This window comes from Rousettus aegyptiacus, unplaced genomic scaffold (assembly GCF_014176215.1).
Source record: "Rousettus aegyptiacus isolate mRouAeg1 unplaced genomic scaffold, mRouAeg1.p scaffold_m13_p_3, whole genome shotgun sequence".
NCBI lineage: Eukaryota > Metazoa > Chordata > Mammalia > Chiroptera > Pteropodidae > Rousettus > Rousettus aegyptiacus.
In genome coordinates, this window is record NW_023416306.1 from 4,772,757 (window position 1) to 4,799,534 (window position 26,778).

Consider the following 26,778-nt stretch of genomic DNA (forward strand, 5'->3'; position numbering starts at 1 on the left):
AGATGATGTTTGAAGAGAACGAGACAGCTGGTGCTAATTCCTTCCAGGTGCGGAGGCCGGCAAAGGGAGAGGTTATACAAATCCCAACCCGCTCTAAAGTTAAAGGAAGTAATGTTTTACCGTCGTTTTCGAAGGATGTGAATCCAGACGGTCCCAGAGAGGAAAAAGAAAAAGGCCATGGAAATGTATAATTTAGGGAGAGGGATTTCTCCTGCTGAGAGGTAGCTGTCGGGATTCTTCTCTGTGATCTCAATCTGAAACCGACATAAAATTAATTGTTATTTTTCAAGGACAGATCATTCCATTTTCAGCAATATGTAATCTTAGCTGTTTCGCTTAAGCTTAAGAAAGTAAACATCAGCAGAGAACAACCATAGTCCCAATGCACAGGCTGAAAGGTAAACACATCCTAAATTGTTCTATATTTTCTCGTTTGTGAACCCTCTGCTGAAGTATCTGCCCACTGGCAGAGACATTATTCTGGCCACATTCTTCTTTTGCTTAAGTGCTCTTAAAACCTATTCTTAAAACAAAAACAAAAACAAAAACAAAACCACCCTATTCTTATAAAGAAATAGATGTCTCACACTACACAGCTGACAAAACCCACGTGGAAGAGGTTCCACAAGCTACTCACATCAAGGTTGAAGGAAAACTTGTCATCAGGCCACATTTTATTTCCAAGGCATTTATGAAAATAAAGACTATAGAGGCCTTCTTGGTCATCGGTGCTGATGTTAAAGAAAAACTGAAAGCAAAGAAGAAAAAAATTAAAGAGCACCCAAATTCGCAGCTAAATTTTTAAATCTTAGAAATCATGAATACTATAGAGAAAAGAAAACATAGACTACTTAAAATCGCATTGTCCCAGAGCGGTTTAAAACAGATGTTCTCTTATGTTGTGATTTCCCCCCAATATTTAGTTATAGCAAATTTCAAGCCAACGAGAGATGACAAGATAGAGTCTACAACGAATGTTTCATTATCCTTGCTTTATCGCGTATCTACCCCTCGGTGACGGGTTTTGGCAGAAGTCTGAAGAGATACCCTAAGATGCAGGTATCTAGTTTTTGAGCCAACATATTATATTGCTCTTTAAGTAAAAACAACTCTTGAAAAAGAAAGGAGGTTCACCTGACACTCTGAAAGGTAAAGGACCAATATTCCCTCATTAAAATTTATACCTATGATTTTAAACACTGTAATAAATGCTAGGTTTCCTACATTTAGACATCTGTCTATGTTTTTCATACATTTCATGTGTTCAAATTATGTATGTATACTGTCATTGGATTTAATGTAAATCCAATGACAGTATACATACATAAGATCCCAGAAGCGACTCCTTGGTCTATTCTAGAGAACATTTTAGTATAAGCCTAAAATGTATTGTTTAGGGCTACATACGCACATGGCAACCTATAAAGAAAGCTGAGCCGATTACAGCAACGTTTTTCATGATAGGACTGCCGCGGAGTTGGGAAGGGATGTGAGGGACGCACAGGGATCGTGGGGCGTTACGCCGCTCTGCTGCTTATCCCGGGTGATGGTTACGAAGGTGATTATTTACAACGGTTTGTACTCAACCAGGTACTACTATACACTCTTCTGTATATATACTATACCTCACAATTCAAAAGGATGAGGGAAAAAGAGACATCTGATGAGAAGACAGAAGTAAAAGATCAAGAACATTCAGGCTGAAATTATTAAATCTGCTAAGCCACATCCCAGACTCATCACTGTAAACATGAGGTGTGCACATTAGTCCACACGAGGTGGCTAGGAAGAAAAAAAAAAATTTCTAAACATATTAATGACTTTTAGTCCCAAATACCCAAATGAAGTTTCCAAGAAATATATTTTTAAAAAATCAATAGAATCATCATAGTCAATGAGAGTAGGCACCTAACCCTTAAAGAGAAAACCACAACGAAATAAAGCAAAACTGTACATTTTAGAGATTGGAATAAGCCCTGACAGTCCCCTTCCCGCTTTGGGTACGTAAGTGACCATCCCTGTCTGTGGCTGGAGCAGAAAGGTGCGGCGTGACTGCACTGTCCACAGTGGCAGGACCCTGGGCAGCGGAACAGCAAGGAGTCGCCTACTGAGTCCTTTACCAGGAGGGGGAAAGCCGTGAAGGGGCGAGCGGTCCAGGCACCACCGCGTCGCGCAACCCAAGGCCCCGAAGAACTGGCTATTGCGACTGGGGTCCCTCAGGAGCAGTGGGCTGCGTGCCCTGGACATACGCCTCGCACAGCGCATTAGTAACTGACGAACACAGGGGACTTATATTGCTTTTTACAAAGCATTGAAAAAAAAACATTTTATTAATAAGCACTTTAAAGTGAGGAGGGAAAAGTACCTTTTGTATTTCCTTAAGGACGTGGTAAAGCAAAGTGGTTAACCACATGGGCCTTGGAGTCAGACTAACCTGGGTTGGAACCCTCCCCTGAGGCAGGTGCTGAAGCTCTGAGCCTCAGTTTCCTCTCCTGTGAAGGGGAACAGTAACAGTACCTACTCCGTGAAGTTACTGGGAGGAGGACTGAGATAATGATACCGTATCAGTACTCGGCACGGGCCTGGCGGGCTTTCATTCACCTCCGTGGTTACTGATGCAGAGCCTGCCATGCGCCAGGCCCAAGGTTAGGAATTTCATTCATATCAGCAATAAAACATAAACATCCCTGCCCTTCTGGCGACCTTTGAAAGGGAGGGACTGACAATAAACATAATAAACACAATAAGCGAGTCAGTCAGGGCCTGCTGGGGAGAAGCGCTGAGGGGAGACCTGAGCAGAGGGACGGGGCAGGGGAGTGGGCCCATTTAAAATACGGTGACTGGAGGAAGCTCTGTTGAGAAGGCGACATCTGAGCAGAGACTGGAGGAGGAAGAAGCTCATCATGGGGGTTCGGAGGGGCAGCCTTCCCCCCACCCAGCGCGGCGTGAGCGGCGCCTCAGGCCTGCCTTACTCGGAGCAGCGAGATGGCCTGTGCGCCTGGGGTGGGGAGCGGAGCTGACGTGGAAAATGCCCCGGCCACCCTACGCGAGCTCCTGGACCAGCGAAGCTCTTGCGCTTTTACTGAGACGGATGGGAAGCTGGTGAGGATTCGGGGCGGGCGAGCGCCCCGCGAGCTCTCAGTCAGCTACTAATACCGGTGACTACTACACTTAAAGAACAGGAAAGACTGTTAGGCAAAATAATCTCCGGTGAAAGAAATCGGATGCTGGACGCCGGGTTGGGGGCCTTCCTGAGGTGACAGAAGCACGGAGCAGCTTGACAGAGCGGGACGCACGTGTCTGTCAAAACTGATCCAACTGTGCACTTCGCTCCGAGCAATTACGCCTCGATTAATAAAAACTGGTTAAAAAGAGGCAGTGACTCTTACACAGTGGTGATGCAGATCATCTGTGTGGTGCTTTACAGAGCACTTCTGGCTTTTTAAAAAACGATACACATAACCACCCTGTAAGTGCCATCATTTTTCATTTTTGATTAAAGAGCGAAGTTCAGAAGTTAAGTGAGGTGTCCAAGGTCGTCGGCTAGTAAGTGCGCGCTAAGACCCAGTCCACTGTCCCACCCCGTACGTAGGCTGCGATGCTGCCACAGACACACGCAGTTAATAGCGGTGATAGCTGAGCGGGTCACTCAAAGCCTTTGTCTCAGTGAGCTCATCTCTAAAAGGACGACGTCACCCTAAATGACCCCCCACGGTCCTTTCAGGTGCAGAATCCTGTGCTTCTGTAGCACCCTGACTGGGAGGTGGCATGGGATGACAGAGGCGGAGTAGCAGGGACCACCAGGCAGAACCAGGTCGGAACCTGAGCCCTGTCCCTGGACATTCGTAAAGTTACTCATTCTCAGAGACTTAGGATTTGATCCGTGGTGCATAGTGATAGCCACCTTGTAGGTTTGTTATGGAGAGAGCTACTGTATTCAAGTGACTGATAGATAGTGCGCCTAAATTCAAAAGTCCTTTAAAAATATCTCTACCATGTACCCTTTACATAGTAGAGATAAAGTCTATGAAGCTTTACTCAAAGAAGATACATACCTGAAATGAAACTGCCCCATCATTTTTATGAACAGAAAAGGATTTCTCTCCCATGGTCTAAAAAAGACATAACAACCTGTTTTAAGATGCTGGCAGAAAAAAGAAGCTACAAAAAATAAAGATTAAAAAAAATAATAATAAAACAAACCCAACACACATTCTTCTTGAACCATGAATTTGCTAACCTTTAAAAGCTCCCTGAAAATAAAAGTCGCTCTCCTTTCAAGATGTCTGAAATCCCCTGTCACAGAGAATGGTCATTCTCCTTCACGCGTTTCCCTCACTCGGCTATCTCTTCTGCCGTCCATGCGCCCCCATTCCCTGCCCCCGCCCGGACCTTCCTGCTGCAGCATGTCTCTGCTCTTAAAATTTCAGCCGGACTAAGGATGCCGACCAGGCCACACCTGATGCATCAACAACACATTGCCATCGGTACAATGGACTAAGTACTGAAAAGAAGGAAGTGCTGACGTACGCAGCGACACGGATGAACTCCACGTGATGCTGCGGAGTAAACGAGGGCAGAAAAGAGCTCGTGCTGCAGTCAATCTGTATAAAGTTTTATAAAACTGGTCTACAGATCGGTGGTTGTCTGGCTATGGGAGGATGACAAAGGGAAAGGACACAGTCGTGGGGTGATATGTTCACTATCTGGATTGTGGTGGTGGCTTCACAGGTATACGTGTACGTCGAAAGTCATCGAACTGTCATTTTAATTACAGCAGTCTCTGCTTTCTGAAGGAGATGTGTTCACCTACCCCCCATGAATTCCTGAAACTGCAGACAGTACTAAATCCTAAGGATGCCATGTTTATGTTTTTTCCTATACCCACACACCTATGACAAAGTTTAATTTATAAATCCGGCAATTTCACAGATGGAAGATTCGTTCTTACCACAGATCTTAGCAACTTCATGATACGATGGTTTTTCTTTCCTTATTAAGTGAGGAAACGTAACCCGCGACTTGGAGGACACCGGCTGCGGCTCCGCCGTGGCTCACCTGACCGGCCAGCATCGCTACTCTTGCGCTTCGGGGCCGTCAGTGAGCCAAGTAAGGGAGACCCGGACGCGAGCACCGCAGTGCGTGGCAGCGGGCCTGATGACCGCGAAGGCTACCGAGCGGCCGGTGGGCGGGCAGCGGACACGGCTGGCCCTGTGCTACCTCGAACCCCTCTCTCTGCTCCCAAATACGTACCCGTTAAACGGGCCAGAGCCCAGCACCGTCACGCTCGTCTCCAGCCTCGGCTCTGACAGCGTCATCCCTCCCGTCCCTTCCTCCCCAAACGGACCCGCCGAAAGCCAAGCCCTGGGGGTTCTGCCGTCAGAGGGCGCTCCAGGTAGCTCCCTCCCCTCCGCCCTCACCATCTGACCCTCTAGCACATAGCGCTCTACAACCCAGCACTCAGCTTTACTTTGAAGCTGTGGCAATGTGTCCACTTTATCTCCCCAAATTCAAGGCAACTCCCTATAGATTAGGTGTGTACGCATACGCGTAAGTACCTGGTGTATGTACTTATATGAACACACACATGCACACACTTACAGATATATCCAGGAGAGCTGAGCACAAGGGGTGGATCGTCCTTACCTGTGAATCTACTGTACTTCTTTTAGACTTTCCACTCTCTAGAAGCAGAAACATTTAAAAGGATTCAGCTCATGTGCACATTACAATTTCATTCTGTGAGACTCTAGCTTGTATAATAGCAAATAACTCAAACAAACAAATGAAAAGGTGCGGCTGTGTGCAACCTTGGGGACTGCCATCGCTTTGGATCCTAAAATACCTCTTGAGCTGCAGAAGCAGCAAATCGGAACCTGTTATATCATCAATGCTGTCAGATAAATGATAACACTCAGGACCAATGCAGGACTTCGTCTCTGAATGACACGGTGTAGGTTACTGCCAGACATGCCACAGGGAGTGGCCTTCCTTATTTTCTAAGTCATTAGGTTTGAAAACAGATCCCTGTCTAAAATAAATAAATAAATAAATAAATATAAAATGAGATTTATTACACGCATGGAAAAATTATTAGCACATATTAGCATCATGCGTACTGTTTTTTCACAGCAAAGAGTGTTAAGCTTGCTGATGGCTTCTTTCATGGAACAGAGGGCATCTGTGCCTTATTTTTACTTAAAATACTCTTCATGGGGAAGACAGGATCTTAAGCTCCCTGCGGGAAGGGAGAGAGTTGCAGAATAAGGAGCAGAAAGAGAAAGTTTCCCTCCCAGGGAGTGGCTCCGTGAGCCCAGGAACCTGGGCGAGGAGACGGTGCGCTGACAGGAACACACACCGCCACGCGGACACAGTTATCTCTGCACGTCATTTAACCCGGGATAGGTTAGACCAACTGAGAAAAAACTGTGTAAATAATACGATTAACAGGAAATTATCCTTAAGGGATGCATATAAATTATTAGGCAAACCTATTAATAAAAGAGGCAATAAATATAAATTGGTTAAACAACATACGGAGAAAAAGTGCAGCCTAGTAATAAGCATGAAGTACAGCTTAGGGAATACAGTCAATAATATTGGAATAACTACACGCAGTGCCAGGTGGGCACTAGACTAACCGGGGGGAGGGGGGTCGCTTCATAAATTCTATTCCTGTCTGACCACTATGCTGCACACCTGAAGCTAATATAAAATAATACTGAATGTCAACTCTAAGTGAAAAATGAAAATTAAAAATAAATAAAAACATGAAATGAGGGAAAAAAGTGAAAATGAAAACGAGAATACTTTTGCCTTTCACTTGAAGATTAAACACAAATGCACGCACGCACGCGCGCACACACGCACACAGAACAGCTCTGGCTAGGACATGACGTGGGCACTATTCCCATATATTTTCCATAGAGGATAAATTCGCACAACTCATTTGGAAAGGAACTGAAAATATGTATCAATATTCTCAGAAGTACTCATATCCTTTGAACCAGATATTTCAATTCTGGGAGCCCATCCTAAAGAAAGTTCTAGATATGAAGAAAGTTTTATGAACAAAGAAATCCAATGCGGCAATACGGATAACAGATCAAAATGAAAACACGCCTCCTGAAGGCTTGGAAAGGTTGGCAAATTAGTGCCCATTCACTGGGGTAGTGGGTAAATATAAAATATCTTAAAGTCAAGTGAACAGGGATGCTGAAAATGATAAACACGACGGTGAATTTTAAAAATCAAATGTTTTAGACAGAAGAAACAAGCTTAAATGGAGACATACATTACGAAATTTCTAATGCTGGGAGTAAGGGGAAATGACGGTTCTTTTGCTACCTTCTCCATATTTTCCACATTTTCCTTTAATTATTACGCATCTTTGTGTAACCTCCCAAATAAAACAATGCTACTAGATCATGTTTGTTTTTACTCAGGAATAAAAAAGAATCTCCAAAGCCAGGTAGTGAAGAAAATGCTAGTTTCCAGCTTACGGTTTACCTTGTTTTTTCTCGGTCTGGCTGCCCGCTGAAACGGGGTTCGTGCCAGCCTCCTGGCTCTGACGGGGGACTTTCTCATCCCTGCTGACGATGATCGTTGGTAACTGGGTACCAGCTTCCGGCGGAGACTTTATTTTCACTCTACATTCAAATAAGACGGGAGGAAAAAAAGTTCAAAGATACACTTACAGCCACCGAAGCGTTATAGTGTGTTAGGCACCCTTTCAAGCTGAACACATCATCTCGTGTAGTCCTTACAATGTCCTATGATGTCGACCAGCAGCCCCCAACCTTTCTGGAACCAGGGACTGGTGCTCCTACGAGAATCGAATGCCTGAGGATCTGAGGTGGAGCTGAGGTGGTGATGCCGGCGCTGGGGAGTGGCTGCACATACAGATGGAATTTTGCTCGCTTGCCCACCGCTCACCTCCTCCTATGCGGCCCAGTTCCTCACAGGCCACGGACCAGTACTGGGGCTTGGGGACTCCTGATGGAGACTCTATCAACTGCATTTTACAGATCCTGGAATGGAGGCTCAGAGGGTTAAATATCTTCCTTGCCTAAGAGCAGTGAGCCAGGGAGTCGCTGGGCAGGACCCAGGCGGTCTCACTCTAAGGCTGAAGTTCTCAGCCACCAAGCAATGCTGATGCACATACTTCCCACCTAAGTGCCTGTGATGGGTCCAACAAACTGGTGCCCAAGGGGACCGGAAGGAGAGGTTAAAAAAAACAAACAAGCAGTAAGACTGACAGCACAGCCTAGGGGAGCGCGCGAGGGCGGAACCACCAGGCCTGCCCAGGGCGCACCTCCTCCCTCCTCCCTTCTTAACGGACTCGCCTTTTGCTTACCCCGCCCCACACGAGCAGGGGCCAGCGAGTTTCCATGCCTGCGTGGACACGTGCCCAGAGCTGGCCCCAGTGGAAGCGAAGCACCCCCAGTCCTGACTCCCTGCCCTCAGCTGGATGTGAACGATAAACGCACCTTACTGAACACGCCAGGCTGCTTCACACCGCTCTGCCGCTGCACAGAACGCTCCCCCTCCCTACGTACCGGGAAAGCCCACTCGCTGGAAGGCCGGCGGGCCAGTGCTCACCCGAAGCCGTCCCAGCTCTTCCACAACCTGTCTGTCTCTCTGCCCTGCTACTTCTGCGTTGCTGTGATCTCTGGGACTGCTGTTCTGTCTCCCTCATCCTGTTTTTAATCTCCAGCACTCAGCACGGTTTGGGGCACGTGGCAGGTACCCAGTGAATGTCGGCTTAATGACCGAGGTCCCCCTGACTCTAGGACTGAACTGAAGGAACATTAGCATTACTTACTCACTTCTGGAGATGTTTAGGATTAGAAGGGTGACAGACACAGACTGTTTCTTTAAAATACAGTAATTCACATCTTCATCCTACAAAAGGAAGACCCAATTGTACATCACAGTATTCATTCACACGGGAACAAGAACAAAGCATTTTCACGAACGAGGCAAGTAAGCGCCCAACCTCCATCCCAATCGCTACAACTGCGGACGCTCAGAGATGCCCGAAGTCAAAGCGGCCACCACCTCAAGAAAACAGCGTGACAGAAGCAGGTGTTCTCGCCCAGTGTCTCGGGCTCAGGTGAAGGGAGTGGCCAGGTCATGCACATAATGCTCACCAGATAAGAAGAAAATCCGTCATTCTTTGTCCGGTCGAGGCTGAAGCCAATCTACGTGAGGGGCAGAAAGAGGAGAGTAAATGCCCACGTGAGCGCCTGGTGTCCAGACCTTTCCTGTTCGAAGAGCGCACGAGGCTCTTCGGGCCCGACCTCTCGGTTTTCTTGGCATTCATTTTACAAGAAGGATCATTAAGTACGAAAATTATTCAAGAATTACAACTTAAGTGTTAAAAGTAACAGCATCTGATGCCTGCTCACAAGTTAATTTTCTCCATGTTCCGATATTCTGCATTTCGTATGGGGCAAAGCTCTCACCTAAGCAGCAGTGAAGGGTAAATAAAGCCCCTGAGCTCCTGGAGGGCACCTACCGTCGGGTCCTTGTCTGTGGCTCCTCCGGGGTCACTCACTGAAAGGCTACTGACGTTAACCACCATGTACCCGTCCTTGAAGAATCCAAAGGTGTTCAGATGAACTTTATGCCTCACGTCGTCCTACGATGACGACAGTGGTAGAATTAGTAACGCGGAGACGTTAACTCGATTATTTAATCTATTCATCTTGCTTGAAAATGATAGTGCCTAGTTCCCACTAGCTAACCAATGTTGCCATACATAACGCAAAATATACGCTGTGGTACTTTATCTTATTCCAAAAGCTCAAGACACTCATCGGAAATTCCTAACACACCAAGTTTCCCAGAAGGAAGCACACGGTTGCTGCGATCCATTCAGATGCATCTGTAACCGCCGGAGAGGGGTGGGGAGAGAGACTTGGCTGTCGGCTGGAATGTGAATTCCAGGACAGTCGCCCTCCCATCCTTCCTGCTGGTACAAGGCCTGGCACCCAGCAGGCACTCGAAAACCTGCGGGGTGGGGGGGGGTAGCCAAACCTGCTCCCAGAACACTCCTGCGCACAGACCTTAGAGGTGTGTGTACCTGGCTCCTCCCAGCACAGGGTGAGGGATACCTGCACATCACTTCTCACACCTATAATTCCATTTTTTACACAGGTTCATTTGCATCTACAAACGATGTTAATATGATGGGTTTTCAGGAAACAAAGCTTTATGCAAAAGGTTCCCAAGAACTAGCCAAGGGGAGACAGGATCTTTCAGACACAGGAGAATCCTGAGGTTTGCTAATGCTGCATCATGTGGGCGAATGCCTACTGCACCTGCTTGAAACTGTCTCAAAGTGTTGATTCCAATCCTAACTCAGTACATTTTAAGGCTGAGAAAGACTAACTGGCACTTTAAACATAATCATCAGCTGGGAGGGTCTATGGATAGGGCTTACGGAACTTCTCGCACTCTGGTAATAGTGAGAACCTTACAGAAGGAACACTATGTCCATAATAAAGCTCTACGGTGCTAACTTCCCCTTCCCTCAACTTCCTTTTCCTTTGCGTAAATAAACACCCGTCCATCTTGGCACACAGGCCCAAGTGTGCATGTGGCTTGCGAACCTTGCTTTTTTCTGAAAAAATCCTTCTGGGTGACAAAACGCCTTGTCGATCTTAGTTTTCAGTTGACAAGGCCAAGAGAACAATGGTATTAGCGAACAGTTCTAACACTGAGGTTCCACAAAGAAGGTCATAAGTTTCACAATGAGAATTACTTGCTTAATCGGACCGCCCTCCGTCTGCGGTAAGTTAAGTAGCTTCTAAACGCTAGGTAGGCACTGTGCACAATAAGCACTTGCATTTGGCTCTTCCTCAAATCTGCAAATAGTAATTTTTGCTAGAGTTTGTTTCTTGCTCATATTTTCACATTCTATCTTTTGTTCCTTTCAATTTTAAATATAGCTATTTTTACAACATATTGAGGTGCGCTGCTGATGTTCACAGCAGGTAGATTCTTCGTGTGAGTGGTAACTTTTCATTTCTAGACTGGGACCTCCCGGGCATCAGAGGCAGTCTAATGGCAAACGCCAAAGGCCCAGGAGGAGAAGCTGTGCATCAGATCTTCAGCAGAAAAATCGTAAACTGCAGCCGCCTCCCCGCACCACACACACAGAGCTAACACACACATCTTACTGCCATTAGTGAACGCCACATTCCGGGCTGAAGGAAGGACAGCCCCAGGCGCCTCCTGCCTGGGTCTAAGGCTGCGCGCCTGCTGCCCTCGCCAGCTGTTAGAATCCCTGACTCCAGTTTCTGCAGCGCCCCAGGGCAGTCCTGGCTTGCGTCCTTCCACCAGCTGGAGTTTCAGCTCCTTCTCCCCCACAACCTTTTTTTTTTTTTTTTTGCCCCTGGGAATGTCCCTTATTTTCCCACGAGCCCAGCTGTGCATTTACAGCACACTGGCCAGAGTTCTACTTCCTGGTGGGACGAGTAGTTCGCAGCAAGCCAGCAAGCCAGCACCACCGGGGAGGACCAGCAAAGCTGGATAAGGTCATAGAAGTCATATGTTGAACGGCATCAGAGAACTGCTGGACCACAAAAACCAGAAAAGCCTTTCTTATGATAATAAGAGAGACCAACCCCTACAGAAAATGATTTGAGTGACCATTTTCTCCACTCCCCTGAAGGTGCTATAAGGCTACTACCACCCTAGATGCACGGGAGAGAAATTAATTCAACTACGTCTGATGGATGCCCTAGGACATGTGAAATAACACGAAGGGGGCCACTGGAAACCGGAGGCAGAGCTGCCATCCCAGAGGCACTGCCTTGCAGGCCTTGCTCCTCAAACCTCTGGAATGCTAAAACGGGGAAATCAACTTTTAGACCGGACCTAAAGCAACACTTTGCAAATCAAATGTTTGCAAAGATAGTAAGTAAGAAAGCAGATATCAGGACGGACTGAGACTAAACGTTTTCTTTAGAATCAGCATCGCTCTGCTAGCTCACCCGCACCTGAAGAAGTGCCTTCCTTCTGCTCCCCTTTCCTCTGCCAAAACCCCTGGCCTTCCCCTCCTGATCAGAACACAGCGTGGGCTCTGTCTCTGTCGGTGCTTCCCAAATGGCTGTTCTTTTGGATCTCAAATGAACGCTTGCTGCCTCTCACTCTGGCCTTTATTTTTAGGTTGAAAGACACTAGGGCTTAATTCTCCGGCAGCATCTGCATATACGCAGGGCTGCAGAGAGATAAAAGAAAATGAACGAATTCCTGCCCCACGTAACAATGTGGATGAATCTCACAGACACGATATACCAAGCAAAGCAAGCCATAGTCAACATAGGTCTAACAACTATAAACACGAAGGACGTAACCTGTGGTGACAGAGGTCAGGATGGTGATTGTTCTCGGGAGGGACAGACTGCTCAGTCACTTAGGGAGAAGGGCCTTAAAGAGCTTCCGGAAGTACTTGGCAACAATGTTTGTTGCTGGTTGCACAAGTGTGTTTACCCAGTGAAAATTCATTGAGTTGTACGCTTGTAGTATTTTTAGTATGTATATCATACTTCAGTAAAGTTTACATTTTAAAAGTATTCTTGTTCTAATTTATCCAGCATTTAGATGCTGTGTAGCAAAATGGAATCCTGTTAAGCAATTTTTATACTCATTTAGTTGACCACAATGAGTATTTTCTAGGTTTGGGGGGAAAAATGTCAATTGCAAATTTACAACCATTCTTTTTCCCCATATAAGGAGTACCTTCCTTCATTGTTTTTTTCTCACTTTTATATATCATTTCACTTAGTAATTCAATGCCACTAAAAGCACATTTTTGAAGTGTTTTTGAATTGTCATAAGTGTCACAACTCCACATTTTCAGCCTTACCAAGAACTGGGGTGTGTGCCAAGCCCTCTCCTATGATACCTAATCCTCACTCAGCCCAGCGTGGTTAAGAGTAGTAATCCCATGAAACGGATGAAGACAAAGGTCAGAGGTGGAATGACTCACAGACCATGCAGACTACAAGTGGTAAAGCAAAGACTGCAACACAGATCTGGTGTGAAAGCCATTTTCACACAACTGTCCCCTAATGTGGGAAAGTACTCACGATATAATAGTAAATGCAAGTGGGATAATCTAGATGAAATGGCCAAATTCATAGAAACAGACACCCTCCACGACTGAATCAAGAAGAAACAAAACATCTGAACAGACCAATAATGCGCAAGGAGACTGAATCAGTAATCAAACTGCTAAGGAAAAATTAACGCCAATGCTTCTCAAACTCTTCCAAAAAGGTGAAAAGGAGGGAACACTTCCAAAATCATTTTATAAGGCCAGCATTATCCTGATACTAAAGCCAGGTAAGGATACTACAAGAAAATTATAGGCCAATATCTCTGATGAACAAAGATGCAAAAATGCTGAACAAAATACTAGCAAATTGAATTCAACAACACATTAAAAGGATCAAATTTACCTCTGGGATGCAAGGGTGGTTCAACATATACAAATCAATAAATGTGATACAGCACATTAACGAAATGAAGGGGAAAACCCTATAACTTAAATAAATGCAGGAAAATCATTTGACGACATATATCCTTTCGTGATAAAGACTCAACAAACCAGGTGCAGGAGGAATGTCGCTCGGCATAACAGAGCCATGCAGGACAAGCTCCCAGCTAACATCGCACTCAACAGTGAAGAGCTGAAAGGTGCTCTTCCAAGATCAGGAACCAGGCAAGGTGCCTCATCATCACTCCTGTTCAACACAGTGCTGGAAGCGATTACGCAAGAAACAAGAGGCATCTAAATCAGAAAGAAAAAAGTAAAATTGTCTCCATTTGTAGATGTCATGATCTTACATACAGAAAACACTAAGAACTCCACTCAAAAAAAGTTAGAATAAATTCAGTAAAGTTGCAGAATACAGAAATCAGTGACATTTCTATATCCTAACAAAATATCTGAAAGAGAAATAAAGAAAACAATCTCAGTTACAAAAACATCAAAAATGATAAGATACTTAGGAATAAATTGTTAAAGAGGTAAAAGATCTATACACTGAAAACTACAAAAACACTGATGAAAGAAATTGAAGATACAAATAAATGGAAAGATAATCTGTTCGTGGATTAGAAGAATTAATGTTGTTAAAATGTCCATACTGTCCAAAGCAATCTACAGGTTTAATGCAATCCCTATAAATTCCACAGTATTTTCTTCAGAAATTAAAAAAAAAAATCCTAAATTCATACGAAAACACAAAAGACCCCAAATAGCCAAAGCAATCTTGAGAAAGAAGAACAAAGCTGGAGGCGTCACATTGCCTGATTTCAAAATATATTACAAAACTACAGTAATCAAAACAGTATGGTACTGGCATAAAAACAGACACATGGACCAAGGAGACAGTATAGAGCTCAGATATAAATCCACCCATGTGCGGTTGACTGATCTTCAAAGACAGTGCCAAGAACAAACAACGGGAAAGGACGGGCTCTATGAGGCTCTTCGATAAATGACTGTGTTATGCTGGAATGCATTAGAAATTGGACTCTTACCTTACACCATATACAAAAATCAACTCAAAAAATGTAAAGGTTAAAGATTTAAACGTAAGCTCAGAAACTGTAAAACTACTCAAAGAAAACATAGGAAAAAAGCTTCTTGACACTGGTCTAAGCAATGATTTTTTTTTTTATAGAAACCAAAGGCACAGCTAGCTAACCAAAGCAAAACATGGATGAGATTGTATCAAACTAAAACGCTTCCGCACAGCGAAGGAAACGGTCGACATGGTGAAGAGACGGCCCGCGGAATGAGAGGCAATATTTGCAAGCCATGCATCTGCTGAGGGGTTAATATCCAAAATACATAAGGAACTCAAAACAGCTCAAGAGCAAGAAAACGAATAGCCTGATGAAAAAATGGACAAAGGATCTGGATAAACATTTTTCAAAAGAAGACATACACATGGCCGACAGGTACAGGAAAAGGTGCTCAGCATCACTAATCATGAGAGGAATGCAAATTAAAACCACAGTGAGATGTCAACTCACACACGTTAGGATAGCTATTATCGAAAAGTCAAACGACAAGTGCTGACGAGGCTGTGGAGAAAAGGGAGCCCTTATGCACTGTCGGTGGGAATGCAAATTGGAACAGCTGTTATGGAAAACAGTATGTAGGTTCCTCAAAAAATTAAAACTAGAACTACCATATGATCCAGCAACCCCGCGTCTGGGCACATCTCCGAAGGAAATAAAATCACTCTCTCTCAGAGAGAGCTGCACTCCGATGCGCACTGCAGCACTATTCGCAATAGCCAAGACAGAAAAACAACCTAAGTGGTGGTCAAGGGATGAATGGACGCACGCACGCACGCGCTGAGGACTGTCACTCAGCCTTAGAAAAGAAGGAAATCTTACTGTTTGCGAAAACATGGATAAAACTGTAGAACACTATGCTAAGTGAAATAAGCCAGACACTGAAAGACAAATACTGCATAATCTCGCTTACACGTGGAATGTAAAAATGTCAAACTCTTAGAAGCAAAGAACTGAATGGTGGTTACTAAGGGTTGGGGGTTAGGGGTGGGAGGGTGGTGGAGGGAAATGGGGACATGTTGGTCAAAGGGTACACAAAGTTTGGATGTGCAGGACTGAATGAGTGACGAGAGCTAACAATAATGCACTGTGCTTCTGAAATCTTACAGAGTAGATCTTAATTGGTCTCACACACAAAAAAAGGTAGCTATGTGAAGTGACGGATACATTAATTGGTTTAATTGTGGTCATCATTTCACAATACATATGTACATTGAAATACCGGGTTGCGCATCTTCAATACTGACCATTTTTATTTGTCAATTATACCTCAATAAAGCTAGAAAAATAAATAAATGCAAAGAGCAGAAACCCAAGTATCTATAGTAAGAGCTAAATTTGTAAAACAAACAAACAAACAAACAAATGGTTAAGGCTAAATATTTACACTTATTTATTTGTAAAATATTTCAAAGAAATCCCACAACTGAAAAGATTAATACCACTGGGATGAAGGTAACAACTTTCTCTTTCTCTTTATGCTTTTCTATATTTTCTAAATTCCTAACAAATAATTACCCCCAAAAAATGAATTTTTTTTTTTTTAAGTATTACTTTTTTAAAAAGGTAATACATGAGGACCTTCGGCTAACTGCTCTCCATCTCCATTTTAAGCTATCATTTCACGTCAAATAAGTATGGAAGTGACTTTATTATGCAGATCAGAGAGACACAAAAATCTTCAGACTAAAAGAGATCATCAGGAAGGTCAGACATTCTAATCGCTCATTCAACTTTGTCTGATTCAACTCAATGTAAACAAATCAACATTGATAAAATGCCACTAATGGCTGAGGCCCAAGAAGTGAACAAGACTCAGCCCCAAAATCATCTCCAACAGTGAGTCCTAACTGCCAGGAACGAGGACGCCTCTCCCACCACGGGGAAGCCAGAGATCTGGGAGCTCTGGGACAAACACCCTGTCTCCTCCGGAAGTCGGAGTCCGGTGCCAGGCTGCTTGGGCATCTGGGACGGGGTGGGAGCAGGAGACAGAGACCTCGGCGCTCGCCTCTCCCTCCAGAGGAGAGCCTCTCTCCTGGAAGGGGCAGCGGTGTCAGTCTCTTGATAGCAGTGACAAAGCCAAAAGGAGACACAAGCCAGGAGGAGTTGCCTCAGCAGGGAGAGGATGACGATATGGGACACAGGCAAAGATTTAATTACGTTTTCAATGACTTCCCTATCATTTCCGGCAGTAATGTTGGTTTCTCCAAGAGTTCAGAGACTGCAAACACGGGCCTTGCATTCAGCCTTGTGCTAACAAGAGCTTTATCACCATTCATTCTTATCACAACACTTTGAGGCAGGTATTATTATGTCTATTTTATAGATGAGGAAACAGAGGCTCTGAGAGATAAAACTTGCTTAAAATCATGTTAGGTAGCAGAACTAGTATTCTGACTCAGGTTTGTTTAAACCCCAAACCTGTGATTTTAACCATCTCATACTTTACAAGCAAATAAATAGCATACCTTTGCTTGTTTTAAAAATTTTTATTATACAACTAAAAAAAATTTTTTTAAATAAATAAAATGTTTTATTATAGAAAATGTCTAACTATTAACTCGTGGTCAATTTTGTCCCTCCACACTCCTCCGCACCCCCAATCTCGATTATTTAGAAGAAAATCCCAGATATCCTATCATTTTGTCTATTAATATTTCAGTGTGTATCTGATAAGAGCTTTTAAAAAATACAACCATAATAACAGGCTATATTCCTAATTACGGTAAACTGCTTATCAAGTTAAACAAGACTATTATTTACCCATGAGAAGTCAAATTTACAGGAACATTAAATACGGGACTGTTTCCAGGTGCATACTTATATGGTTGGCTATAAAAACTTGTAGCTTTTCCCGGCTTTTCCAGCAGACTTACATTATCTGAAATCAGTGGGAACACAATCGGCCTTAACACAATTATAATCTCAAAAGTACTAATCCAAACAAGAAAATAAGCATTAGTTTGAAGATGGTGATTAAGAAATCTGAATTAATGGACACTTAATTTATCATAAAGGATCTCATTAGAGAAAAATGAAACCACAGCAGATTATTCTGGATTATTTCAAATTATCCTGAAAAGTTTATTCTTATTTTCAATCAACTACTTTGTAAAATTAAAACTTCATTTTTAGATTGTCAAAATTCTGAACCAAAAATCATCCCCAAAAAGTTTACTTAAAAAGTGGTTTCAGGCCTTAGTTACGAGTGTAATTTTCCTCTCTTCTCCTCGTTTTCATCTTCAATGGAACTCTGCATGTTCACCACCACAAATGCTTTGTCAGCACTTCAGAACATGTATGTATGGAGAAGTAAATTCTTACTGCAATAAGTTTTCCTAAAATTTCTGGCTTATAGAGAAAATCTGAAATTAAAAGACAACAGGAGGCGAATGAACATGCTGAGGTCCTGAACCTCCCCTGTCCACTTAAAATGAGGGCGCTGTCGGGTGGGGAGCATGGCGCAGGAGCTGCGGTCAGCGGTGATGCAATGGCTTGGCGGGGAGCCAGAGGGGAGACCGAGTAATCGGGGGGGGGGGGGGGTTTCAGAAACCATGTAAATGTCTAACCAATGTACTGTATACTTGAAACTAATAATAAAATAAAATGCTAAAAAAAGAGTGAGACGTCACCATCCGGCTGGCACAAGTGAAGACTTATCATGGGCTTTGCTGTGCAGCATGTGGCTAGGTGACCCCTCTGAAACTCTCGCATGTGACCGCGGAAGGGTAAAACCCTTTATAGGGGGCTCTTTGGCATCGTCCATGTAAGGTAATCCCACGTCTAGGAATCTACATCACAGAAATACTAGAGCTGATACACAAAAATAGGTATATTATGGACACAGATATTCACAGCGACTTCATTTGTAAAATCTAAAATCGAGCAATACAAATGCAATATAAATTTCCATCAACGAAAGAATGATTTTTATAAGTTATGAGTCCTCCTTACAATAGTACAGTGTTACTGTAGTTAAAAAGAAGGAAATGGGCCCCGATGTGCTAACATTTAAAAATGTCCGTAAGATAATAAATGAAAGAGACAAGTTCATGCATTCAGCAAGTATTTACTGAGCATCTCTAGGTGCAGCTCTCGGTTTTGAGACTGGAGCATTGGAGAAAGTGACCAAAAATTCCTGCCTCCCTAGGCTTGTAGTCTAGTGGGGAGCCAGATGAGAACAAATAAGGAGGAAGACTGTTAGATGGCCATGAGTGCTGCAGACAAAGCAGGGAAGGGCTGGCGGGGGAGGGGGGGCTGCCGCTTCAGCCACACTGAGAAGGCATCTCTGAGCAGAGGCTGAGCGGATGTCGGGGGGGGACGGCATCCCGGGCCATGACACCAAGGAGCACCAGCTGGAAGTGGAACCCCTCTCTGCGGGCTGAGGACTGCAAGAGGCCAGGGAGGCTAGATCGGGGCTGAGAAGCCACCGCAAGGCTCTGCTCATAGCCTGACTGAGATTTTATAAAGTGATTATGCCAAGAAAAGAAAAAGAAACCTACGTGTGGGGAATGTGTTTATGAAGAGCATTAAAGTGATGCGGAAAGATCTGGAAGGCTACGCCAAGTGGTAACCGTGGTTAACTCTGAAGAACCCAACTGAGGGGATGGGGAGCGGGAAGGTCCCTCAAACAGGCCTGGCGTGCTCCTGTCACACAAAGGCTTTCAAGTCACCAAAAAGCGAAGCTGCCTGTCACATGTTGGCTACTAGTTCATTCCTTTGCTTTATGAAGGCCAATTATAGCTTGTGTTGTTCTAATCTGTACTTTATCCAACCAAACAATTTTTTTGGTTTTCTATAAATGCTCTCTCTGAATATGAAGTATTATGTACAAGAAAATTGTTTTTATTTGACTCCTAAGAGTGAAACGTAGGATAGTTTTTTAAAATCAAATTTAACTTTTAAAAATTATAGACGACAACTAATTAGACGAAAAAGAAGCAAAGTAAAATAAAAAGCCAGGCCTGTTTCACTATCTTGTAAAAACCATTCCGAATTTGGACTTTCCGCTAATCTCTATTTTAATATCTTTTGTTTATTGTGAATTATAAAACTTGTGCATGCTCAGGGAACATATAATTAGAAAAGCAGATATAACCTTACCATCTGGGATAACTAATAACAATCGTTTGATTTTTTTCCTTTTACACCTAAGAAAATTTAAAACATTTTCAGTCATTGCAGTTTTGAAGTGGTACTTAGTAAACAAAGTATCATATTAGCTAGAGAAGTCTAAGCAGAGCCATAATTGATAATCTCGCTGTTTGGTGGCATGGGTCATGCCCTGGGCATTCACAAGCCCACTGCCCAGGTCCAGGGAACTTCTATTTTCATAAACGTGGCAACATTGCGTTTTCCAGTAATAAGCACTCATGTTTAAAAAACTGGAAAACAGAAACGCAACCATTCCCTCATTCAACACACACTTACTGAGCCCTCACAATGTGTCAGGTAGGGAGCCCTGCCCTCCCCACCCCATATGGAAAAGTAAAAGGAGTAACAACTCATGTCCGTTTCCTTGCTGGCCGGAATTATCCAATGTCTACTAGGCAGCTGCTTCAGATGCGCAGGAAGGGAGGAAAGGAAGGGGGGAAGCAGAAAGCACTAGTGACAAAGTGGAATGCCTTGGGACCCCAGCCCAATCCCAGAGCCCACCATCACCCCTCCCGGCGCTCTGAATTGGTTAGGTGCTTTTCTAGTTGTTCTTTTAAAAATACTGTTACTAGTTATAGCCAGTCTGTGAACAAAGTATCATTCTGCCTTTAAACTTGGCTAAACTGTGTCACATCGTATCTGCATGTTCTTTGAGGATCTATCCATATTGACACATTTAACATGTTCCTCATTTCATCTGCTTTCACTCTAACACAGGACATCAGAATCAAAATGTGTCCATTTCCCCCGTCCGTATGCATTCAAGTGACGTCCAGCGTCTTGTCGTCACCACAATGCTGTCATGAACATCCCTATCCAGACCTTCCTGTGCAGTGGCCCAGGGAATATATAAGGCCGTGCACATTTTCCATTTTACTAGAAATTGTCCAATGGATCTCCAAAGTGTTTCCCTACATCCTTGCTAAACCTTGTTGTCGGACGCTTACTTTTTCCCAGTTTGGGCAAAAACTGATGCTGACATTGACCAATTTGCATTTCCTGATACTTCACACGTCTGAAAACCTCATCTGTTTATCAGCCACTTGAAAATACCTTTTTATATCCTATGTCCATTTTCCTTTTGGATCGTTTTTTTTTAAAAAAAAAAAAGTTCTTTATATATTCTGGCTACTGATCTTTGATCTTTACGCTGCAAGTATCTTCTCCAGCTCTTTTTTTTTTAAACTATGTATCTTTTGTCATATAAGCCTTGTTAATTTTATTTAGTTTTTAAGTTTTAATTTTAAAGGAGAAAATTTATCAATCTTTATTCCTAACAGTAGGCTTTAGATGTATTTTTAAAAACATCTCTATTACAAGGTCATAAAATATCCGCCGATGTTTCTCTTAAAGTTTTAAAGTTTGGTTTCCATATTTTGGTCTTTAGTCCATCCGAGATATATTTTTTTGTACAGTGTGAGGTAGACACGCATCCCTTCCCCACCGCCCATACAGAAAGGAGGGGTCCTAAGGCTACTTCGGAGCAATCTGTCCTAACTCCCACTGCTCTATGACGCCACCTCTACTGCACATCAAGTTCTCATTAAGACAAAAGTCTCTGTGTGTGCTTCCTACTCTGACCTATGGATCTGCTTGACTCCCACTACAGTATCATGTGGCTTTAGGATAGGAAACCGAGTAAGGCGACCCCTCTCTCCTCACTGAGATTTGTGTTGGCTATTTCAGGACTTTTGGTGACTAGAAGGGAGTACTGGGGGGCACCAGTAATGTCCTTGAACTGAGTGCTTGTTACCTGGATACGAAAAAAAATTCACCACGCGGCACACACGTATGAACTAAGAAACTAACGGAAGGCAAGGCAATGAGACTAGAGAGGAGGAGGCTGGCAGCGTCACGCGGCTTGTCGGCTCCCTGCTCAGGGGGAGGGGGAGCCACCGCTGAGCTTCACGGGGAGTGACATGACTGGATTTGGCTCTCGGGCAGACTGCTCCAACTATGGAACAAGGTATGAAGGAGAGGAACACCGGGACACGAATGTGAGGAGAGGGCGCTGGTCCCAAAGCCACGAGGGTGGCCTAGCCCAAGGAGTTAACAGTGATGGTGCCGGAGAGCGCTCGACGGACCGCGGCGGGGTCCGGGGCCGAGAGGGGCCGTTCTGAACACACGGCTATGGAACTTGGTGATGAGCAGTCGAGAAGAGCAGATGTCTGGCTTGAGAAAATGAGCAGCTGGTCCCAGTTTCCAGGAAAGAAGATCTGGAAGGAGTGTGCGGGAGGGAGGTGAAGGGAGAAGGGTGAGTTGGCGCCGACACACGGAGGTGCTCGCGACACACTTAACCGGAAACGGGGTGCGGCGGCTGCATGTGCTTGTCCACTGCTCAGGGGAAGGTCTGATCTGGAGATGAAAACGAAAATTCCCAGAAACCCTAAAGAGTTGTTTTTATCCTGACAGTTCTGTTCTTGTAAGAAATGCTTTTGCTTTTACTTCCTCGATAATGTCTTTAAATTACTTTAAAATACAAAGCAAGTGGAGTAATAATATTCCATTTAGTTTTTCTCATAAACCCAATTTTAGAAAATAAATACGGTGGCACTTGACTGAGCGAGCTGAAGGTCACTTAACTGGCCACTTCTTTATTCTAAAGCTCACCCAAATGGCAGTCCACAGACTATATTGGCCCATGAATGTGTTATATTTGGTCAACAGTGTTTTCTTTCTGTTTTTAAATTTGAATTCATTGCCAGCTAACTTCATATAAAAGCCTGAATTTCTAGTTCTTAAAAAAAAAAAAAAACCCCGCACGATCCGGCACGTCTAGGCCACACTCCAATGCAGCGCCCGTGCGCGGGCACAGAGAAGCGGCCACGGCCACCTGCAGAAGGAGCACGTGCCCCTCAGCTGGCTGCGCGGCCTCGCCGAGCCGGCTCGCTCAGTCCGGCCGGGGCTTCTGACAGCATCTGAGCTTGTGCCCTCTGACTGAAATGGACGTCGGATCCAGAAAGTGAGCAAAGGTGCCCTGAGGCTCCCACGACCAGTGTCTCTACGGGTAGAGAAGAACGAGACCACCGCCGGCGTTAACTGACTGCCTGCTATTCGTGGGGGGAGACGGGACCCAAGGAAGCTCGCTGTTCAACTTCTTGGCTCATGGTGTACAGATAGCAATCCATGAAAGCAATGAGGTCAAATTCACTCCTAAAACAAAAAATACAACGGCTAAGCATATGAGAGGAAAAACTAAAAAAGCTTGAAAGGAAATGCAAAACCCAGACACCTGGGGGCCTGGCTGTCACTGAGGGCCGCTGGCCCAGCCCGGGGAGGGGGGGGGGGTTCCGGGGCGGGTTCGAACTCTGCCCCCTCTGCTCCTGCACCCTGACTTCTGTTTTCCTAATTTATAAACCAGGATAACTACATTTATATCAAACGGTGGCTATGAGAAGCCACTGAACGAAAAAATCACGTTTAGTATAGTCTCTGGCTCACAGCAAACGCTTTAATAGCAAGTCGGTGTCACCATCACGTAAAATTTCGATTTCGTAGGACGCCTCGTTCTCCCCGGTGAGCCCCGCACAGCCGCCACAGGGCTGCCGGTCTCACCCTCCTGTGCGCACGGCGGCTCACACACCGGGGCTCTGGCGGCGGCCCTGAGGCGCGACGGGTTCCGCACGCCGCGTCACGTGCGTCAGCGCCATCTACCTCCGCGCCGCCTCCCCAGCGCTGTCCCCACCTTCGCTCCCAGCTGCCCTGGGCGGGATGCTGGCTGCCCTGGCCAAGCTCTTCCACGATCGCAAGGCCAAGGTGCTGGGCGTGACCTCCTACGGCTCACCGCATCCTTCTCTACGTCGCCTTGGCCCACGTTCCGGACGGACGTGGCTAACCTAGAAGTCCACCTGGCGCGGCAAACAGTTCCGCACGTTGATCACAGTTTTGGAGGCGTGCCAAGGAAGGGTGTGGGGTTTCCCAGGGTGGACCTCTAACAGTCAGCGGGCTTGCAATGAGGCGCAGCAGGGGTGAGGAAGATCCTCTTTGAATTTCTCAAGCCCTTCGGATACTTTTGAGACGGGGGCCAAGGGGTGGTGAAATTCACCGAGCCGTCTGGCAGCGGGGCTGCAGCCACTGGTTTAGGGAAGAACCACCACTCGAGGCCAGCGTGATGGGATGGATCCGGACCAACAGACAGCGATTTGAGAGCATTTCTGCAAAGTGGGGTTTATCTCCTTACCAACACCGCCGCATGGCTAAAGATGTTCTCTAAAAGCTGTTACTCTAGAGCAAACGGCGCAGCGCGTTGCTATCTGAAGTCACATGCTGTGTGAGTTGCCTGGGGCTGCGGCAACAAACGCCCACAGACTAGGCGGCTCAGAAAGACAGAAGTTTATGCTCTCACAGTTCTGGGGGCTAGAAGTCCAAAGTCAAGGTGTCCGCATGGCCGTCCTCCCTCTGAAGACTCTAGGGAAAAAATGCTTCCTCGCTTCTTCTGAGTGTCTGGTGGCTGCCAGCAATCCCCCACATTCCTGGTTTCCGACTGCATCGCCAATCTCTGCTCTGCGTCCCCTTCCCTGGGCATGTCTCCTCTTCCTTTAAAGACACTGCTCATACAGGAATGAGGGCCCACCCTAATCCACTAGGACCCAATCTTAACTCCTTACATCTGCAAAGACCCTACTTCCAAGTAAGGCCGCACTGAGGTTGCAGGTAGACGTTAATTTTGGAGGGACACCAGTCAACTCAGCACATTTCACCATCATCTTAATCATTTACACGGATGTGTTCTAGTGCTTAGGACCCGGCCCCTATTTATGTTATCAATCTTCAACTAAAGAAGGAAAAAGAAAACATATTGCATAGTCAAGACAATATTTCTTGATCCCAATGTTTTTTCTGTTAGTTAAAAATAAAATAAACCACATTTATTATTGTGCACTGGGAAGAGAAAATCAACAAAATCTATAACAGTATCAGTGGAAGAGAAGGAGCAATAAAAGTGGGAAAAAAGATAAAACAATCATCAGAATTTTCCAGGACTGTTTTTTTAAGAAACCCCAGTAATCAAATATTTGATTATTTTGTACAAGTATTCTCAGAAGAACGCAAATGAGCACTAAAAAAAGGCCTATTATGTGCTTATAGGTACATGTGCCAAAGAACAGAAACTTACTAGACATCTGTACTTAAAAGACATGAAACCCTGAACTGTCTGTATAAAAGAGCATTTAAAGTGCATACTGAGGGTAGGAGTCTTTCTGGTTCAAACGGCCAGGTCCTGCTGTCAGAATGACCTTCGAAGTGCCATGGACTAACTCGCTCTGGCGCATGAAAAGTAGGTAGGAAAAGGTAGAAAAATAAAGAAGACCCGGCTCAATCTGCACGTTCGCATTAGTCAGGCCCACGCAAAACGGAAGCCTGCTGCCCTGAGACACACCAATTACCTAAGAGGAGCACGTGCTCCAGCCCGACCACAGTGCCTCTCCGCTGCTTCAGTCTGAAAGGAGTCGCCCAGCTCTGCGAAGGATCATTATACAGGAACCGCCCCTCGCGTCCTGCAAAACATGCCCCTTCATCGGATCCTCCAACCTAATCCTTCCACTGTGAATGTGAGTGGCAGGGTGGGAACATGCTTACTGAGGGTAAAGGCATCTTGCTCTTGTTCCCTTCCCAACTATTAAGTCACATTAAAGGTAATATCTTCCTCCTTTACCCATCCTCCTATGGTCTATTAGGTGATGGCACCAACATCCACCTTCATAACCTCTGCCAGGAACTAGATGTCACCTCCTCCCTCGCTCCCACACCTGTCCATCATTTACCGTCTACATAGCTGAGGGGTCTGTACTCTCTTCTCCCTCCTCCGCCCATGGTCCTACTTTAGGCCCTAATCTCACATCTAGAATATGTCTATAACCAGCCAGTCTCGCCCCCTGATCGGGCTCCCAGAGAAACCCATCTAAAATGAAAGTCTTACTCTCACTCCCAGACTCCGAAGCGTCAGGGCTCCTCACCGCTGAAGACAGGAACTCAAACTGTGCTCCATGCTTCACTCTTCACACATCAACACCAGGCACCAGGACCTTCCTCGCCACCATGTTCATGAAGCTGTCCCCTCTACCTGGACTGTCCTACTCTTTCCATATGCTTCTCTTGGCTAATTCCTTTTCCTAACATGTAAACTCTTTTAAGGTTCAAGTCAGATGTTCTCTCTCATTAAAAAATCGCCCTTGTCTTATCCTCTTATAAAAGGTTCAGGGCTCTGTGCTCCCACAGTCCCTGGGCACGTTGGCACAATGTGTAGAAAGGGAAATCTTTATAAATTGCTGGTGGGAATGTAAAATGGTACAGTCACTTAAATTGTACGGTTTCTTAAAAAGTTATATATGTAAAAAACAAACAAATGAAAGAAAACCCAGAATCACAGACACAAAGAACAGGTCAGTGGTTGGGTGGGGAGGGGGGACAAGATGGGTGAAGGGGATTAAAAAGTACAAACTTCCGGTCATAAAGTAAATATAGAGTAGGTATATAATGCACGCATGGGGAATATAGTCAATAATACCGTTTTAACTTTGTGAGGTGACCTGGTAACTAGACTTACTGTCGTGACCGTGTTGTAAGGTAAATGTCAAATCACTATGTTGTACACTTGAAACTAATCTAATATTGTATGTCAACAACAAAAAAAGTTAAATAGAAACCCACCACAAGACACAGCAATCTTACTCCATTCCCAGGTATCACTTCCCAACATGAAAACATTTGTCTCTGCAAAAACTTGCACATGAATGTTTGTAGCAGCATTATCCACGATGGTCAAAAATGGAAAGCCAAATGTCTATCAACCAGCGAACGGCTAAGCCAAATGTGGTACATCCATACGATGCAAAAGTATTCTGCTACTAAAAGGAATGAATTACTAATAACATGAATGAACCTCAAAGACATAAGTAAAAGAAGCCAGGACAAAAGATCACATATTGTGTGATTCCACTAATAGAAAACATCCAGAAAAGGCAAATCTATAAAAACAGAAAGTAGATTAGAAGTTAGAGGCTGGGGGTGGAGATAGGA

The 26,778-nt window shown here is 44.8% G+C and overlaps 1 protein-coding gene across 1 annotated transcript in view; it reads right to left on the reverse strand.

The window, feature by feature from the left end:
* The window catches only part of GPR107 (G protein-coupled receptor 107), a 61,795-nt gene that overhangs the window by 32,478 nt on the left and 2,539 nt on the right, over nt 1–26,778 (reverse strand). Inside the window, exons 2-9 of the mRNA XM_016133830.2 lie at nt 9,521–9,643; nt 9,153–9,203; nt 8,825–8,904; nt 7,510–7,649; nt 5,647–5,684; nt 4,056–4,112; nt 638–748; nt 121–254 (exon numbers count right to left, since the gene is read on the reverse strand). Coding sequence (XP_015989316.1) covers nt 121–254; nt 638–748; nt 4,056–4,112; nt 5,647–5,684; nt 7,510–7,649; nt 8,825–8,904; nt 9,153–9,203; nt 9,521–9,643 — 734 coding nt within the window. The remainder of the gene's footprint in view (nt 1–120; nt 255–637; nt 749–4,055; nt 4,113–5,646; nt 5,685–7,509; nt 7,650–8,824; nt 8,905–9,152; nt 9,204–9,520; nt 9,644–26,778) is intronic.